Source organism: Syngnathus scovelli, chromosome 10 (assembly GCF_024217435.2).
Source record: "Syngnathus scovelli strain Florida chromosome 10, RoL_Ssco_1.2, whole genome shotgun sequence".
NCBI lineage: Eukaryota > Metazoa > Chordata > Actinopteri > Syngnathiformes > Syngnathidae > Syngnathus > Syngnathus scovelli.
In genome coordinates, this window is record NC_090856.1 from 3124518 (window position 1) to 3142598 (window position 18081).

The 18081-nt window shown below is 46.5% G+C and overlaps 2 protein-coding genes and 1 long non-coding RNA gene across 4 annotated transcripts in view; 2 read left to right on the top strand and 1 right to left on the bottom strand.

The window, feature by feature from the left end:
• Nucleotides 1-18081, top strand: part of pdgfra (platelet-derived growth factor receptor, alpha polypeptide) — an 89403-nt gene extending 71322 nt beyond the window's left edge. The window contains exons 2-30 of one of the 2 annotated variants that reach the window (XM_068652105.1): nt 5315-5420; nt 6865-6943; nt 7015-7293; nt 7569-7829; nt 8224-8363; nt 8977-9139; nt 9292-9484; nt 9968-10083; nt 10184-10480; nt 10556-10822; nt 10894-11024; nt 11109-11277; nt 11361-11550; nt 11624-11739; nt 11851-11977; nt 12053-12249; nt 12538-12632; nt 12747-12879; nt 13219-13323; nt 13448-13558; nt 13681-13834; nt 14611-14774; nt 14987-15102; nt 15495-15617; nt 15693-15804; nt 15886-15985; nt 16105-16210; nt 16508-16743; nt 16816-18081. In XM_068652105.1, the coding sequence (XP_068508206.1) occupies nt 6883-6943; nt 7015-7293; nt 7569-7829; nt 8224-8363; nt 8977-9139; nt 9292-9484; nt 9968-10083; nt 10184-10480; nt 10556-10822; nt 10894-11024; nt 11109-11277; nt 11361-11550; nt 11624-11739; nt 11851-11977; nt 12053-12249; nt 12538-12632; nt 12747-12879; nt 13219-13323; nt 13448-13558; nt 13681-13834; nt 14611-14774; nt 14987-15102; nt 15495-15617; nt 15693-15804; nt 15886-15985; nt 16105-16210; nt 16508-16743; nt 16816-16963 (4410 nt within the window). In that variant the 5' untranslated portion in view covers nt 5315-5420; nt 6865-6882 and the 3' untranslated portion in view covers nt 16964-18081. Of the gene's footprint in view, nt 1-5248; nt 5421-6864; nt 6944-7014; nt 7294-7568; nt 7830-8223; nt 8364-8976; nt 9140-9291; nt 9485-9967; nt 10084-10183; nt 10481-10555; nt 10823-10893; nt 11025-11108; nt 11278-11360; nt 11551-11623; nt 11740-11850; nt 11978-12052; nt 12250-12537; nt 12633-12746; nt 12880-13218; nt 13324-13447; nt 13559-13680; nt 13835-14610; nt 14775-14986; nt 15103-15494; nt 15618-15692; nt 15805-15885; nt 15986-16104; nt 16211-16507; nt 16744-16815 lie in introns of those variants that run through there. The other variant, XM_049732097.2, reaches the window with a different exon arrangement.
• Nucleotides 18-1970, top strand: gsx2 (GS homeobox 2). Its single transcript, XM_049732104.1, has 2 exons — nt 18-442; nt 1615-1970. The coding sequence occupies exons 1-2, from the start codon at nt 55-57 to the stop codon at nt 1968-1970; spliced, it is 744 nt and encodes a 247-aa protein (XP_049588061.1). The 5' UTR covers nt 18-54.
• LOC125976156 (uncharacterized) lies at nt 1051-7015 on the bottom strand. Its single transcript, XR_007484188.2, has 3 exons — nt 6827-7015; nt 1755-2023; nt 1051-1171 (listed from the first exon to the last, which is right to left on the bottom strand). It is a non-coding gene; the product is annotated as an uncharacterized lncRNA (long non-coding RNA).

An 18081-nucleotide genomic window follows, 5' to 3' on the forward strand; every position in this document is an offset into this window, starting at 1 on the left:
GCAAGCTCCCGAGGGGCATCACATGCAATCGAGAAGCGTGCAGACTCCCCAACCATGTCTAGATCCTTCTACGTGGATTCGCTCATCGTCAAGGACACCCGACCGAGCGAACACCCGGCGGCCGTGACGGCGACGGCGCATGACATCCTGCTGCCCATCAGCGTGCACACGCCCGGCGTGGTGCCGGCGTGCCCGTCCAGGAAGAGCGGCGCGTTCTGCGTGTGCCCGCTGTGCGTCACGACGCACCTCCACACGACTAGGAGTGGCGCGCCGGGCCTCAAGAGCCACTTCGCGACGGGCGTGAGCGCGGAGGCGGCGCAGTACTGCCACCGGCTCGCCCACCACCAGCACCAATCCGCAGCCCTGGCACACCCGGGACATGCACCTGTTTGCACGGCGTCCGTTTTTAGCGACCCGCGGAGGTACCACTGCATCTCCATGGGTAAGACTAAAACTTTTGCGACTGACTTTTTGAATGCTATACGTGACTTTAAAACATTTTAACTATAAAACGTATTGCCATTAATTTGCGCATGAATTGGCTAGAAACCCGAAAGAGGTGTCCAAACTGTGGATCGGGGGCACAAAATGGGTCCAAGGAATTTTTTTAAAGAAACTAAAATAGCTCATTAATGATGCTATATACTCTGCTGCAGCACATTAATTTTCCCTCTATAATAATAATACTATATATTGTTTAAAACATGACAAATAAATATACTAGATTTCATTGTAAGAAACTGTCACTTAAGGACAAAGTGGCATTTTGATTTATTTATTTTTTTACATCAAATAAAAATAAGCATTGAGTCCATTCATTTAGGTTGGTTTACTTTATTCAACCAATCCTATGTAAAAAACATTGTTAGCCTAGTTAGCTTATCTCATGATTGACTTGAATCTACACATGAGAAAAATTTAAAATCAGCAACAACATTTGCATTATTTATTGATTAAGCTAAAAATGACTTGGCCAATTAGGTTAACATTTTAACCCCTCCATTATGTTTGTTCCTGGTAGGCCAAAAAATAGGCTCACTATGACCCACTCTCAGGCTTAAATTAAACATTAATAAGGACTACCAAAAATAAATCCAACGATTGAAAGTACTTTACCTGCTTGAGGTGTGACTGAATTATTATCAGCATGTCTGACGGGATTCCTTGCATCCTGTTACAATAAATAATGTGGTGTCAACGTTTGGCGATCGGGCCCTAATAATAAAAACATACATACATATTCTAGAATTATATACAATAATTCATCTTTTAAGCTTCGTTTCTCAGGAACATGCAAAAATGTCACTGGGTCATCCAAAAAGAAAAAAATCCCACATTCGATTGTTGACATCTTATTGATTTCATTACTCAACATTAAATCTAATCACACACTCCCTAAAAACAAATGTATCGTTGATTATACACTTAAGCCACTCCAATTACCGCCTGTATAACTTTATAATGAGTCGAATTGGGCCACTTAATCCACTTATACTGTGGCTCAAATTAACATAAGCCTTAATGAGTATAATCAACTACAAATATTGATTTTAATGGTGCGTAGTGGAGTGACTGGAATATAATGGACTCCCCCCCCCTCCCTTCCCCCAACAGGCACCTCGGAGGGCAGCCACATCCAGAACGGCAAGCGCATGCGCACGGCTTTCACCAGCACGCAGCTGCTGGAGCTGGAGCGCGAGTTCTCCTGCAACATGTACCTGTCCCGCCTGCGGCGCATCGAGATAGCCACCTACCTGAACCTATCTGAGAAGCAGGTGAAGATCTGGTTCCAGAACCGCCGCGTTAAACACAAGAAGGAAGGCAAGGCGGCGCAGAGGAGTTCCCACGTCGGAGGTGCCAGCGGTGGCGGGTGCAAGTGCTCGGGCGCGCGATACCCTCGCTCCGAAGATGAGGAGTCCCTCTCGCCCGCTTCGACCTCAGAGGAGAAGGACGGGGCGCTCGTCATGTGACTGCTGATGGTTTGGTGACTTTCACGGGCCTGACACCTCCACCTGCATGAAAACTGTTGAAGAGGAACATTTTGTGAATGCACGTTTTGAAGAAAATAACTTTTCCTATCGCGGGGTTCTCAAACTGGGGTGTCCAAACAATTACATTACCTCTTGGCCAATCAAAACCTCGGATTCAATTGGACCAATCGGACAGTCGTGCAAGAATAAAACTTAAAATAAAATAAGCTATAGATGCCACAAGATGGCTTTGAAGCACTAAATGAAACTCAACACATTCCTTGGGCACTTAAATGCCACAAAATGGCATCAAAGCACTACTTTTATCAAAATAAAACTCCTCAACTCACTTTCATGGACTTGCATTAAGATGGTGCCAAAGCACTACTTTTTGTCAAACCAAAACTCTTCAATTCACTTCCACATGAACCCAAAAGGTTTGAGAACCCGTCCTACGGCCTCGTGGCCCGGAAGTCTTCCACTTTGACCCTTCACTGTGAGTGTGTGTTGCTTAGAAGCAATATCAAATAGCATATAGGACAACCTGTGTGTGGAACCTGTAAGCAACATGTGTTTGCAAGCTATGTGTATATGATGTGATGATATGATGTGTATTTATTACAATAAACAATTTAATTTCAATTTGCCACTTATTTCTACCATAATGAGACGCAACTCCCGGTCATTCCCGTATATTTTATTTATCAGAGGGCGATTTACATGATATAAGCCCTTGTTAATTCCGAGTGGAGCTCACAAACGATCGTGATAATGGTCCCTTATAAAAAAAAAACGATTTTTTTCTCTCTCTTTTTTCAGTGGTTCTTAAAAAGGAAGTTTAATTGCGTTTGGGGTCCCACGTCGCTTGATTGTATGTTGCCATTTAGGGCAGCGCGCCCGAGGGACAGGATATATAGAAGTGGCCAAAGGCTTTGACAGGTTAGATTGTCCCGAGGGGGAGACCCCCTGATGTGGGGGGCTGCGCGCTCACACCGCTTTTCAGGGTGGGAGGGGGGGGGTATCGACAGGGTTCCACACGAGGACCCACACAGGGCGAGTTTTAGTCACTGTTTCATTAGGACCCATTTGAACCTTTCAACTTGGGGGGACAAATGGGAAAAGACCTCTGAGGAGGGGATTAGGGTAAAGCGGAGGGAGGTGGGGGGGCTTAAAATTAGCTGACGCCTAATTTAACTCGTTTCTCTCAGAGTTTGGGATACATTCCTAATTGAGAGGGGAAGCAGGTGAACTTTTTGGGGTTGCCATTCAGCGTGGGAGTAAATGGCCCCTTTTCACACTCTGCTGCTGATCATATATTATTATTGGGTGATATGGGAGGGAGGGGGGGCAACTAATGAATATACACTAAAGTTCCTATTAAGTGAATTAATGTTGCCTTGCAGGTGTTGGAGCAAAGGGGGGGCACTCAAGGGCTAGAGTTTTTTTTTTTTTTTATGTTTACTATTATCAATCATCATAATGATATGAGCATTTATTTTCCCACCACCAGGGAAACATTTACCTGTCTAAACGGGACTCAAATGACCATTTTAAGGTGCTCCAGCGAAGCCATTGAAAAAGTGGCCAATTACGCATGACAAAAGACAATTAATACGAGGGTCCTTTGAGCAGCAAGTGCAGCTGCCGGTTGACGAGGACGAAGGGGAGGATGAGGAGGGACGCAAACGCGCTAGCAGGGTGGCGTCTATCGTCTGTGCGCGCTCGACGGACTCCATTGGGAAATGCGAGCAAGTTCAAGTTTGCAAGGTTACGTCAGAAACGCAAGGATAACTTGGCACCAAATTGGATTGGATGTTGGCTTAATAATGTCTGCAAACTATCGGCGTGTGTTATTTATCAAAAGTATTGTTTTAATCATGGCAGCTAGCTTGCTTCTTGTTACAAATTGGTCACTCAGAGGTGAAGTCCGACGTGTGAAAATTTGGATTGTTCTTAATTGAGTTCTTAATTGATGATTGTGTATCCAACTATGACGTGCTACGCACATGACGTAAACTGATCAAGTATTTTGTGGACGTTTCAGCACGCCGGACAGTTCTCGCAACCAGCTGCGCACGGTGGCCGTGACGTCACGTTTGCCAGGTAAATGCGTCACAGCTCGACTTGTCACAAAAATAAATATATTTTGAAGGATATAGCGTTGAAACTTTTTGTATCGGCAGCGTTAAAAACTACAATAAAGTTTTACCTCCCCTCAAGAGAAATTCAGAAAAACTGATTTTAGGTAAAATTGTCATAGAAGGTAGGACGCCTGACCTGTATCAGAGACCTCTAGTGGACAGTCAAGGATAAACGGAAAGATCTTGAAGTAGAAAAACAATAGAAACATCGAATATTTCTGTACTTTTATCTTCCAAACTTACTATGCACGTTTCATTTGGTTATTTTAAGAAGGAGAAGGAAAAAAAGTTAAATAAATATAACACTTCGTGTAAAATCCCACATAAATGCAATGCTCGGCCATTTTGCGGTGGTGAGCTTTTGTTTGGAGAACAAGGACAGTGTTCTTTCAGCCAACATGTGGAAGTCATTGCGTTCAGCCAACGTCTGCGTGTGAGGGGAGAGGGGGGGGGGGCGTATGGGGGTTTAAGGGGGCTGTGCGTGACCCCCTTTTCTTCACCTTGTGGCCAGCGAAGAGAGTCTCAGGACGGGGAGGAGGACTGCCAAAAATCCGATGTATATATAAGTTTAAGTGCTGACGCAGGCGTGCCACTTGGGTTGCACTTTGCCAGGCCGTGTGAGACAGCGATAAAGGGGGAGGTTAAGATGGTGTTGGAGCGCCCTCTACATGTACAGTTCGCAACTGCACCCTGCAAAAACAATCCAGGATTTGACACCAACTTTAATAGTTTGCCCACCACCCCCAATTTTAATTCAATGTTTCTGAATAACAGCTATATTTAGAGATTGGAAAATGATGGGCAGCAAAACTCAGGCATATCCTTTATCCTCTGCAAAAAAAAAAAATATATTGTTGATTCACATTTGGTGCCTTGGTGCAAGGAATATTTCTGCCTATCCAATATTATTTTTGCAAAAGGGAAGGGGGGTTGAATTCAGATCCAACAGCGTGTTTTAGTGTGATCGCGTAAAAAAACACTTCTGCAAGACTGAAAGATGCAGAAGAGGTGGGGGGGGGGGAGTGGGGGAGGAGTTGGGAGGAGGGATGGATGGGGGTGGGGGGGGGGGGGGCATTTCCTGAGAGTGACTTACTTGGAGCCAGATGATGACTTCGCTGAAGGGAGGGAGGGAGGAGGCAGGACTGTAAATTGGACCCGCTCGCAGGTCGTCCTCGCTCAGTCACTCAGTGGACGTGGACACTAACACACTCGCTTTTCATACGCACGCACCCTGTGGACTATAAAGCGCCTTTTTGGAGTCAAGTGTGGATGTACTCGCTCTGACGTATTGTAACGAGGATTACGCAAGGTAAATTTGAAGCCAGGTTGGAAAAGGCAAAGCAAGAAGTGAGGCTTAGTGGGGGGCTTAATCGTTGAAATAGCACGTTTTATAATGTGATACGTTACAAAGTTGGAAGTTTGTGTATTCGCGTTGCCCCCGTTGCGCGCCATATGGTTGCCCCCCAAACCCCCTCCCTCTCCAAACCGCTGGAGGTGAAGCGCACCCGGCTGGAGAGAAGCTTCGCGCAGCTGGAGGTATCACCTCAAAAGTCCTGGAAGTCATCCACTGGTGGGATCCTTTTCCCCCCGACTTTGGAATTTCACTTTGGCTTGTTTTGTTTCCCGTGGAATGCGCAGAATTAATTAAAAGAAGAAAAAAAAAACGGGGGGAGCATCATTACGAGAAGATTGGACTGCACCGGACTGTTGTGCATTGGTATTTTTATGCACGTATTTTGGATCAACCTTTTTTTCTTTTTTGAGGGGAGAAAAAATGGATACTTTTACAACTTTACACGCAAGTGCAAGTAACAAACAGCCTTTGCGCGTTTTTTACGCATTGATTACCGCAACGACAATTGCGCTATGAATGCAACCTGGTCGTGCAAAACCTATATACGGAATATAAAAATATATATTTTGCATAAAGAAAAGTACAATAATTAAAGAAGCAAGGAAGGGGAGATTTGCGCTTTGTAACTCGTGCAGGAATTAGAAAGCTAAGAATCAAGCAAACAATAATAATAATAATAATAATAATAATAATAATAAATAATAAAAACAAATGCACCTTAGTCAAACCGTAAACTAGCGTTACTTTGTGGAAAATTACTTGAACATAAAAAGCCCTCAAAACTTAACAACGCGCCCTACTTAATTAGCCAAACACGCAAAAAATACAAATGGAAAATTAACAAAATTATGCAAAAGAAACAATTAGATATTATCAGCCACAGTTCGACATGGAAAACATTCAAAACAAGGACAAAACAGCAAGAACAATTAACTTTTTAGTGGGGGGTTGCGAAATGAGGGGGGATTTCAAGAAGTGGGCTGTGTCTCCCTCTAGCGGCAGTAATGTATTACAACGTCACTTGAAAAGTTCGACTTTTAATTGGGTTCAAAGAAAAAGGGCAAAATTTGTAATTATAAAATCAAAACATCGTTATTAATGTAATCAAACTGCAGAATTAACAAAAAAATGTGGATGCTCATTTAAAGTATTAATTATCTTTCAGGCTGTAGTTTTTTGGCCTGTATGTTTTTTCAATCAATTTGCTCATACTTGGAGGCGACATTTTAAAAATTCTCTAAAATAAAGGAATGGGTGTGAATATTTTGCTTCTAAAGGGATTCTTGTATTAGTTAAATACAGTAACTAGGTATTTGAACTTCGTTACCTCCCACCAATAACGAAAATTGAAACAATCTTACTTGGGGGGGACTTCAGCTTCCTTTCTTTGTCTTTCCAGGCCAGGACGTCCACCAACATGGATGCTTCAAGAACATTTCGTGTGTTCTTTGGGTCCATCGTGGCGTTGGCCGTCACAGGTGTGTTCCGGTTTGCTTTCTCAATCCAAACACGGGCTGTTTCGTGATTTCAAACCACCTTCATGTCACAGTTAAATGCGGACTACCACCACCCACCATCATCTCCGACGAGACGGAATTCGTCCTGAGGCCCGACTCCGTGTTTAACGTCAGCTGCAGCGGTGCCGGTAGTGTGATGTGGGCCGAGCCTCTGCCCCGAAATACGTTCGTATTGCCGGGCTACATGACGGCGACGTTGTTCATCTACAACGCCACCGTGGCCAACACCGGCTACTACGTTTGCGTGGACGAGGATTTGGCGGTAAATCCGGAAGTGGAGCACGAAGCCGAGATATACGTTTTTGTTCCAGGTCTGTTTTTTGTTTTATTATTATTATTATTATCAAAATACACACTGTGCAAGCTTTTATAGTTCAAACAGAAAAACAAGAAATGAAAACATCTAAATAAAAATCTGAGAAAAAAAATGACATTTTCTTCAATCAGCGTTAAATATAGTACATACAGCCTCTAATTAAAATTTGCCATTGACCAGAATTAAGTATGACCATTTTGCATTGGATTTCATTCATGTTATTTAGCAACTGAAACAATATATTAAACGTTTCCTCTTTTCCACCCCCAGATCCCCAGGTCCCTTTCGTCCCAGAGACCCCCAACAATCTGGTTGTCGCCATGGATTCCATGGGAGTGACCATTTCTTGTCGCGTATCCAACCCCCTCTCTCACGTAACCTTGCGAAGCGTCCCCAGCGGTGACGAGGTTTGGGCCTACTATGAAAACAAGCTGGGCTTCTTTGCTAGCGTCACCCCAGGACAGTACCAGTGTGAGACCACCGTCAATGGCCGGGTGTTCACCAGCGCTATCTACACTGTCAAAGATAAAGGTACGTTGACTCTCGAAATTGGTTCATGACTCCATTAATTCAATATACTGCAATGATTTCATTTGCTGCTGAATGAGGAATTAAATGTAATGCCGTTTTAAATGTTGAGGGATTTTAGATAATTGACATCTTTAGTGTACATCAAGGCCGTGCTGTAGAATTAAATGAGAACATGGTAAATAATGCACTTAACTCACCCGGTGGACTGGATTTACGATGAGAGCATCACCGGGGCTGATCTCACTGTATGAAAGCCATTACATTAGGTCATTATCACAAAAGTGGGGAAATGACCTAATGGGCCTGTTTTTACTCAGCGGACGATGACTGATGACTTTATATGACCAAGTGGTCAGATGATGCGCTAACACCGCCTGTCTTCTGGCTCTTGTAGTGGAGGTTGAGGCGGAGGACTTCCATGTGGATGTAAAAGTCAGCACAGAGGCACTGCGGGTGGGGCAGCCCCTCAACATCACCTGCGTGGCCCCCGCCGGTTCCTCCTTTCACCAGCAGTGGCTGCACCCGAGAACTCAGGCGAGCTGCGTTGAATTTTTTTGTTGTTGTCTTAGGAGCTGGAAAACCTTCAGGCTTTGCTCCCCGTCCATCTCGCGCTCTATTTCTCTTCAAACCGCCGGTCACGCCTCCGTGTTGTTGTCCTCCCCAGGAGCTCAGAGTCTCAAATTAGCCAAGTGATGGTTTTGGCTCTCCTTGTAGCGGCCTTGAAGCAAACGCCTTAGGGGAAAAACAAAGGCGGACCGACGGACGGTTCTTGCGTGTTTACGATAAAGACGTCAGCCTGAACTGTTCACACATAACAGTCGCAGGAAAGTCCAAATTTCCCGGGAAAAGGAAGAAGTTCAAAGCCCTTTGACCCCACCCCCCAACCCCACCGGCCTTCGGACTTGCACACGACAGCGTGGGCTTGGTGTTATTCAGACTTGGTTTAATCTCAACAGCACATTGTCGGATCATGAGCTCAGGGGTTCCCCTGAGCTCTTTTCCAGAAAGTTGGACTCTTAACTTCAACTTTTGGACTCCCGTCATGATTCATCTCTTGCCCTCCATCTTGTGTTTTAACCATTAAGCGCTACTGTAAGCTTCAGTCTTCTGTATAATTCTTAATGCTCCCCTGTTCCTGTTCCTGCAGGCTGTCAATTCAGTTCAGAAGAAAGAGGATTTTCCCGACAAGGTCGTCTACACTCTGGTTATCCAGCGAGCCGGTCTTCAGGATAGCGGCACCTACGAGTGCTCCGTCACCCACCAAAACAGCGGAAAGGTCCGGGTGAGCGCAGCGGCCGTCACCGTCTACGGTAAGAAGTGTTTTATCCCCGAGAGACTTACCCCTGCTTTCAACATCAGACCGATGGCTTCAGCAGATGCCGTGCCAGACCCTCATACGTCCTGCTCAGCCACTTCCGAATTCTCCCATTTTTTTAAAATGACTTTCCTCCATTGTCCACAGAAGAGACTTCATTCGTGGCCTTGGACCACAGCGGGATCCTCACGACCGAGTATGTCAGCCTGCTTGAGGAGACCCAGTTCACCATCCTCATCGATGCATCCCCCTCGCCCAAAGTGACCTGGCTGCGAGATGGCAAAGACATCCCAGAAAGTTACTACATTAACACCAAAACAAGTCACCTTCAAGGCAACAGGTAGGAAAAGACAGGTTAGCTTGGCGTGAAGTAAAGCTAGCTAGCAGGTCTCTGGTAAATTGCTACGAAAAAAAATGCATCTCATAAAAACGTCATAATATACAGTACTGAGTTTTGTGCCAGAATATCTTGGCTTGCCGTGCAATGATCCCGAAGGCTTTTGGGCTCCTTTGGACCCGGCCGAGCACTTAACCATCTGCAGAACTACATTGTTGATTTTACATGTTTCTTTTTTTTTTTTTTCATGTAGATCAAATAAACCACCTGAGCGCTAAGAGCTCTGGCTGGTGCGAGTTGTTATGCTTGGATAGAGTTTTTTTATATATTTGATTAACAGCACATCTGGTTTTCGGCTTTATGCTGAGCTAGAATAAGTACCACCTGGATCCACCGTAAATATAAAGATCTCGATATTTAAAGTTAATTGCGACCAGGGATTGCCATGATATCTGGAACAATGGCGTGTGTTTGCTCTTGGATCAGGTACCAGAGCATTCTGACATTCCGGCAGCCTCTGGAAAGAGACAGCGGGAAGTATACGGTCACGGCAGTGAGTGGCTCTCGCTCGGCCCAGTTCTCCTTCACTCTTAAAGTCAAAGGTAAGACTACCTTGAAGCAATAACGTCAACATCGAGTGGTTAGAAGAACTCATCATTTTGAGGTTCGGAACTTGAAGATCTGGATTTTTCCCCCCTCCAGCTTCCAGTGCCTTAACCTTCCCGCCGTCTTCGGGCCCGATGCTGCTGCCACAAACCGACGAGATGGTGGTGGCTCTCCACGCTCCCTTCACACTGACCTGCCGGAGTGAAGCGAGGTTGGGCTGGGACATGCCGCTGGATGCGCCGGAGCAGACTCAGGAGGACGACAGCGGTCTGTTCGTCACCACCGTCACAGTGGACCGAGCGACGGCTGAGCACACCGGCTTCTACACTTGCTTCTACGTCCAAAACAACACGGACGAGGCGGAGGAGAGCAGCATCTACGTCTACGTGCCAGGTCTGCTCCACGTGACATCTTCGTTCGGTCATCCTATTCCTTACCAGGGCTGAGCGACTCTTCTTTTTTGTTCAGATCCTGATGTTCCTTTCGTGCCGTCACCGGTGCCCTTCGGGAATCACGTCCTGTCTGGTCACGAGGAGATGGAGATTCAGTGCCGGGTGTCCGATCCCAGAGCGAATGTGACCCTGCTGAACGTGGACACCCAGCAGCCTGTCCCGAGTGTCTATGACAGCAAGAGAGGCGCCCTAGGGGTGTTCACTGCCGGAACCTACATCTGTAAGGCTGTCATCGATGGAGAAGTCCACTACAGCGAACAGTACATCGTCCACGGCTGGACCGGTGTGTATTTGCAAAGCTAGAGAAGAAAATCAGTCCTTCAGTGTTTGAACTCCTCAACTGGTGCATGCCAGGTGGCGGCGCCCTGCACGTGGAGCTGGCCGCCAAACGGACTGCTCTGTTGGTCGGAGACCCCATAACAGTCACTTGTTTGGCTCGTGGCTCGGAAATCCTGGAGGACCACTGGAAATACCCTGGCAAAGTGGTGAGCGCCGTAAAAAAAATGTTGCGGTCATGTCATCAAATGTCTTGACAGATCTGAATGAAGTGCTTGCTTTGCATTTGGCAGGCAAACCGTGCCACGAAGACGGTGGAAGAGAATAAGCGGGATCAGGAGATTCTTTACACACTGACCATTCCACAAGCATCGGCCAAAGACAGCGGCATCTACGCCTGCTCCATCACTGATATCATGACTAATGAAAGCCAGACCAAACAACTCACCATCACAGTTTACGGTATGACGACACCCGGTGGACGAGGTTTTGCTAACACACTCGTAAAGACGTCTCATAAAGCCTTGGCCTCTGCTCTCGAACAGAACGTGAGTTTCTGTTCCTACGGCCGGAGTTTGGAAGCCAGGAATCAGCAGAGCTGGACGAGGTCCGCAATTTCAGGGCCGAGATCGACTCGTTCCCCGGCGCTCGCGTCACCTGGCTCAAAGACGGCCTCCCGTTAAGCGACGTCACTGCCGAGATCTCCGCCAGTCTGCGTCCGATCAGCGAGACCAGGTGGGACTCTGATTCCGACTAGGCTCGATCTCAAAGTAAAAACTCCAACTTACGATCTGGTTTTTCCATCTAGGTATTCCGGCGTCCTTACCCTGATCCGTGCAAAAGAGGAAGACAGTGGGAACTACACCATGAGGGTGGAGAATGGAAACCAAACTCACAGTGTCAGCTTTAACCTCAAAGTCAAAGGTCAGCAAAAGGAATGCCCAAAGCCCTCTCCGTGTGATTTTAATGTTATCACCTTCCTGCACTAGCAGGCTTTTAGCCACGTTATCTCACATAGTTGTGTGACTCTTCCAGTCCCAGCGGTCATTGTGGATCTGATGGACATCCACCACGGGTCAGCCTCAGGCCAGTCCGTGGTGTGCATCGCCGGGGGGCATCCCACTCCGGAGGTGGAGTGGTTCATCTGTAAAAACATTAAACAGTAAGCCCCGCTCGCTTCTGGAATTCAACCTGGAAGACTTTTAGGATGTTTCAGTATGCCATTTTTTTTGTTCAGCTGTGCCAACGACTCATCGTACTGGGTCCCCCTCCCTGCCAACTCCACGGACGTCGAGGTGGATTCGCACGTGGACGAGGACAACAACCTAGAGAGTCAAGTCCTGTTTGGTCATCTGGAGAACACATTAGCGGTGCGCTGCTTGGCCCGCAACGAAATGGCTGCTGTCAGCCGGGAAGTGAAGCTCGTGTCCAGCGGTAAGAATAAACACCCTGTCAAGTCCCCTTCCTGTTTTACTGTGACCAGACCGGTAAAGCCAGTGTCAAAGCAGTTGTCAAGATGCCAGCTCTGTCATTACACCACACAATCCTTCCAGAAGCTTGACAATCCATCATCACCCTTAATCAGTCAACTACTGCCGCCTACCTCTTTGCTCCCAGAATACCTTTAGGCCTTAATTACCCCTTTTAAGTGGCCCGTTGGACATTTCTCATGTAACATCTCATCAGAAAATATGTTTCACCACCGACCGTTCTCTCGAACAGGCCCTCATCGGGAGCTGACTGTAGCTGCCGCTGTGCTGGTGCTGCTGGTCATTGTCATCATCTCACTCATTGTCTTGGTTGTTGTCTGGAAACAGGTACTACATTCATTCATCGGCATCCTTTCACCCCTACCGTGTAAAATTTTGCAGCTCTATCCCATCCGATTCTATGGCCCGCGGTAGTCTAACAAACGGCCGATGTGTTTTCAGAAACCACGTTACGAGATCCGCTGGAGGGTGATCGAGTCTGTAAGCCCTGACGGTCACGAGTACATCTATGTGGATCCTATGCAGCTGCCGTACGATTCCAGATGGGAGTTTCCGCGAGACAGGCTGGTGCTTGGTGAGCCACAACACTATTTGGATAAAATTTCGAGGATACCTTCTTAGATGTAAAGAAACAGGTAGTCAGTCAACCATCTGGGAAGTCTTTGTATAAGTTTTCCAAGGCCGACTGTGGAAATTCTAGTGACTAGATCCAAGTATGACTGACTTTGCATTCATCTGTGCCAGAACAGAAATGGGCCTTCCAGAAAGTTAAACAACTGCCAAAGCGTTTGGGTGTGTCCAGGAATTTTGGCCATATAGTGTAACTTTATGCTCAGTGATCCAGGACAACAAAGAAGAGGAACCCGGACTGTGTTTGCATACACCTTCTTGACTTTGTGACTATGTCCCGTAGGTCGTATCCTGGGTTCCGGAGCCTTTGGGAAAGTTGTAGAGGGCACCGCCTATGGACTCAGTCGCTCTCAACCTGTCATGAAAGTGGCGGTGAAAATGCTGAAACGTGAGTCAACCTAGTTTCTACCCAAATGAATAAAACCAAGAACTGATTAGCTCCAAGTGAAGAAATCAAAGAGTAGAAGTCACTAGGCTGGGTTTTAGTAAAAATCGAATTTGGCTTCTTGTAGCCACGGCCAGATCCAGCGAGAAGCAGGCCCTGATGTCAGAGCTAAAGATCATGACTCACCTCGGACCTCATCTCAACATTGTTAACCTCTTGGGAGCCTGCACAAAGTCAGGTAGAGACTTGATTGGAGTGGAATCTTAACAGGCTTTCTTGGGAAAACTGAAGCTTACCCATGCCTGTTTTCAACAACCCTCTGATAAGATTAGCCCACTGACTGACTGGTTTCCTTCCCAGGACCGATCTACATTATCACTGAATACTGCTTCTACGGTGATCTGGTCAACTATCTGCACAAGAACAGAGAAAGCTTCCTGAGCCTGAGCCCGGAGAAACAGAAGAAAGACTTGGACATCTTTGGAATCAACCCAGCAGACGAGAGCAGCAGAAGGTAGAAGGCTTTAATTTATTTATCAGAAGTGAGTCAGACGCTAGCAAAACCGCGCATCATTGATTTGTTCCATTTCCTTACACACATTCCCCCAAAGCAGAAATCGGTAACTCTACCTTCATTCTCCCTCGTGGGTTGAGGAGATCGTCTGGCGTCTTCCCCAAATCAAATCGCAGACGTGAAGTGGTCTCGGCTTTCGCGCTAACTTCGTTGTGACGGGGGGTGCAGTATAGCTGTCAATTGTAACACGGTCATTCGGCAACCGTGTCTCACGTCTGACGGTCATCCGTGTTGACGGATGACTCACAGTGACCGCTCCTTGCGACGACCGCAGCGCGTTCTAAATGGGGCGCTAGCTTTAGCCTCGACCGCATCGTCCGCCACTCGTAGCCGCGGGCGCATGCCGACATCAAGGACTAGATACTTGAATACAAACCAGGAGTGTACAAATGAGGTGATTCATTACACAATAGCTAGGGAACTCGTTAAAACTAAAGTTTCAATGAAATAATTGGGACTTGGTAATGCTAGCGTCAATGCTAGCTTGAACAAAAATCATTTTCTCATTATTTCAGACTGCAGAAAAGTCAGCTAGCGACATAACCAATAAATACAGATAAATACAGTCCTCTGTGACGTCTGAATACACAGATTTGGGTCGAAACGCTGACATGGGAAATTCCCGACTCATTTTCTGGAGTATAGCAATAGATTATGGTCAAAACAGGATGGTAAAACTTGGCCTTGACACTTTGGTCCCTTGCCTTTGCCCACAGCTATGTGATCCTGTCCTTTGAGAGCAAAGGCGACTACATGGACATGAAGCAGGCGGACTCCACTCAGCAGTACGTGCCCATGTTAGAGATGCCCAACACCTCCAAATATTCCGACATCCAGCGCTCGGAATACGACCACCCACCCTCCCAGAAAGGTTCGAGCGGTGAGTGAATCTTTCTTCTGTTGTCGGTCCACGTTTGCTGGGCTAGTTAATCCAGGGGTACACCCTCGTTGGAATTTAGGATGGGTACAGCCCTATAATTACGCGGAGGAGAGAGCATAATTGCAGCACTTGCGTATTATTGCCCAGTTTCACCAAAGTCAGGTCGGCGCTATATTTACGACAAGCACTTTTTGTGTTGCCGTGCCAACCAGAAACAGGGGAAGACGACCTGCTGTCGGACGACATGGACGAAGGTCTCAGCACGACGGACCTGCTCAGCTTCACCTACCAGGTGGCTAAGGGCATGGAGTTCCTGGCTTCTAAAAACGTGAGTGTGAGCTGTAGCACACAACAAAAAACACCGGCTGGGTTTTTGCTTCTTTCTCTTTACCGTTGTTATTGTCACGTGACGAGTCAAGCTATTCGAGTCATCTACGTCTGATAAGCAGTCACGAGGAAACCCGCTCACGAGCGAGGCCTGATTCTGAATATAGCAGCAAAACAGCCAGGCTAGAATTACCTCGGCCGGCCTCCCAGCTTCATAGTTATTATCCCTAAATAAAATAAGTGGTTACATCCATCTATCCCACTGGCATGTTTATATGAGGATCATGCTGTGTGAAGCATTATGTATTATCATTAAACAAGTTTTAATGCAGAAATAGAACGTCCTGGGAAGCAAAGGAACGAGGGGTAATTTGGTTCTCCTCTTTTTCACAGTGCGTGCACCGCGACCTCGCCGCCAGGAACGTTCTCCTCTCTCAAGGCAAGATTGTGAAGATCTGTGACTTTGGGCTGGCTAGAGACATCATGCACGACAACAACTATGTGTCCAAAGGCAGCGTAAGTCCGCGAGATGTTTTTTTTTAGGGAGGGATCTTAAGGTCTTCCCTCCTCAGACGTGTTGTTTCCGTGCAGACCTTCCTGCCTGTCAAGTGGATGGCACCCGAGAGCATTTTCGACAACATGTACACCACCCTGAGCGACGTCTGGTCTTACGGGATCCTTCTCTGGGAGATATTCTCCTTAGGTGGGCTAAAGCTACATATGCTAGCCACAAACAAATACCTTGACCTAGCATACTGACATTGGCTAATATGACCAAATGAAGGCGGAACGCCGTATCCTGGCATGGTGGTGGACTCGAGCTTCTACAACAAGATCAAAAGTGGCTACAGGATGTCCAAGCCGGAGCATGCGCCTCTCGACGTGTACGTATGTCCGAAAAATAAACAACACGTCACTTTCCCTTCTGAACTATCCGCGTCAACACTGCAATTACAAGCTCACCCGACACTTAACTTATCCAATTTTTTTTTTTCTTCCCCAGCTATGAGCTCATGATGAAGTGCTGGAACAGCGAGCCAGAGAAGAGGCCTTCCTTTTTGGGTCTGAGTGATACCGTCTCATCTCTGCTGCCTTCCAACTACAAAAGAGTACGTGCCCCCTCGTGAACTTTGACACTTGTTGATCTATCTGCTTTCTGACGGAGCTGCTTTTATTTTTGACCCTATGCTTTGACCTGTGCATTCTCTTCATGCCATCTTTTCCCAGAAGCTTCTATCTTGCGTGCTTTTGTTTTCAAGATTTGTTGGTGGGCCTCACTCCCTCCCCGCGCTACCTTGCGTCCCCACCGCAACCACCCTTTATTACCTCATTAAAGTCTACACCACAGAAGCTACATCAAAACAACCTCCTTTTCAGATTTTTTAACATTTCCTGTCTCACCGCAGCACTACGAGAAGGTCAATCGTGATTTCTTGAAGAGCGACCACCCTGCCGTGACGCGGGTTTGCATGGAGAGCGACGACGCCTACATCGGGATCGCCTATAAGAACGAGGGCAAATTGAAGGACCGGGAGAGCGGCTTCGACGAGCAGCGGCTCAGCTCAGACAGCGGATATATCATCCCCCTGCCCGACCTGGACCCCATGTCCGACGACGAATATGGAAAGAGGAACAGACACAGGTACTCAAATTGAAATATTTAACAGTTTGGAGGTTTTTAGAGTTTTTGACTGACTTGTACCCCGTCTCGCAGCTCGCAGACATCTGAGGAAAGCGCCATCGAGACGGGTTCCAGCAGCTCCACGTTCGCCAAGCGCGAGGGCGAAACCCTGGAGGACATCACGCTTTTGGACGAGATGTGTCTAGACTGTAACGACCTCGGGGAGGACAGCTTCCTGTGACCTCACCATTGAGGGAGGAGCGGGTTGGGGGACCCGCTGATCTCGCAAAAACTCTACCTGTCTTGCCCCACCCCCCCCTTGTGGAGGACAAACCACTCAGACTTTACCTCTCTTGGGACACTGCCCCCTGCTGGGCTGGAGGATCGAGTGATGACCAATAGAAAAGCTTTATTTGTCGGGCATTCCTTGAGTTGAAAGAAGGGAAGGATGAGCAGCTTTAAACTAACCGCCCCTCAGGACTCATTTAACCACTACATCATCTGGTCCGGTCCAAGTTTGACAAGTGGGGACCCCCCTTATCCCCTCCATCTACATACTGTAGCACCTGATGCTGGCACAATCAGTAGCAATACTAAAAGCACAAAAATCGGTGCATAGGCATTATTGTAAAGTGATTACATGAGGGGTGAGTACACATTTATTTTTTTTAAACGACATTATGTACACATGTATTATTTGTGAAAATCGAGTAGTTAGTGTGAATGAATTGGACCTTGTGTAGCCCAAAAAAAAAGTGCGTTTGAAGGAGTGTGATTGTATTGTAAATAGCACCAGAGTTTTTTATACAGAGAGAATAAATGGGAAATCATATTGTTAATGCTTGCACATATTAAGATTCCCGGACAGCGTGTAATTATTCAAATATAGTAGTTTGGCATTTGTGATTTTTGGGGGAGGCCATCTGGTGTCAAGGAACCGTTTGAGTTGAGGAGCTTCATTTCAACATAAGCAGTCATTGGCTGCCATCTTATGGCGTCGATGCATAATTACAGAAAACATTTTTAGGACGACTCGATTATTTTTGCTCAGTCCTTGACACCTGCATGCATTCCAGCCACTCCCAAATAACCAAAACATGTTCACTATAATCCCCCCCCCTTCTAAAGCTGTACCACTGCCTGTTTATCTGTCAACTGTGACATCATCAGCAATCAAATGTTGCACTTTCAATTTTTTTTAGTTGGATTTTGTTTTCCAGCCAAGCTGCCGGTACGCTGTCTGTGTCATATTCATAACAGCTAATCACCCAAATATGCTGGTTTACTAGTATTGTTGTACATACAGATGATTTACAATACATATATTGCAATAAATGCTTTATAATGTGAAAGAAAAAA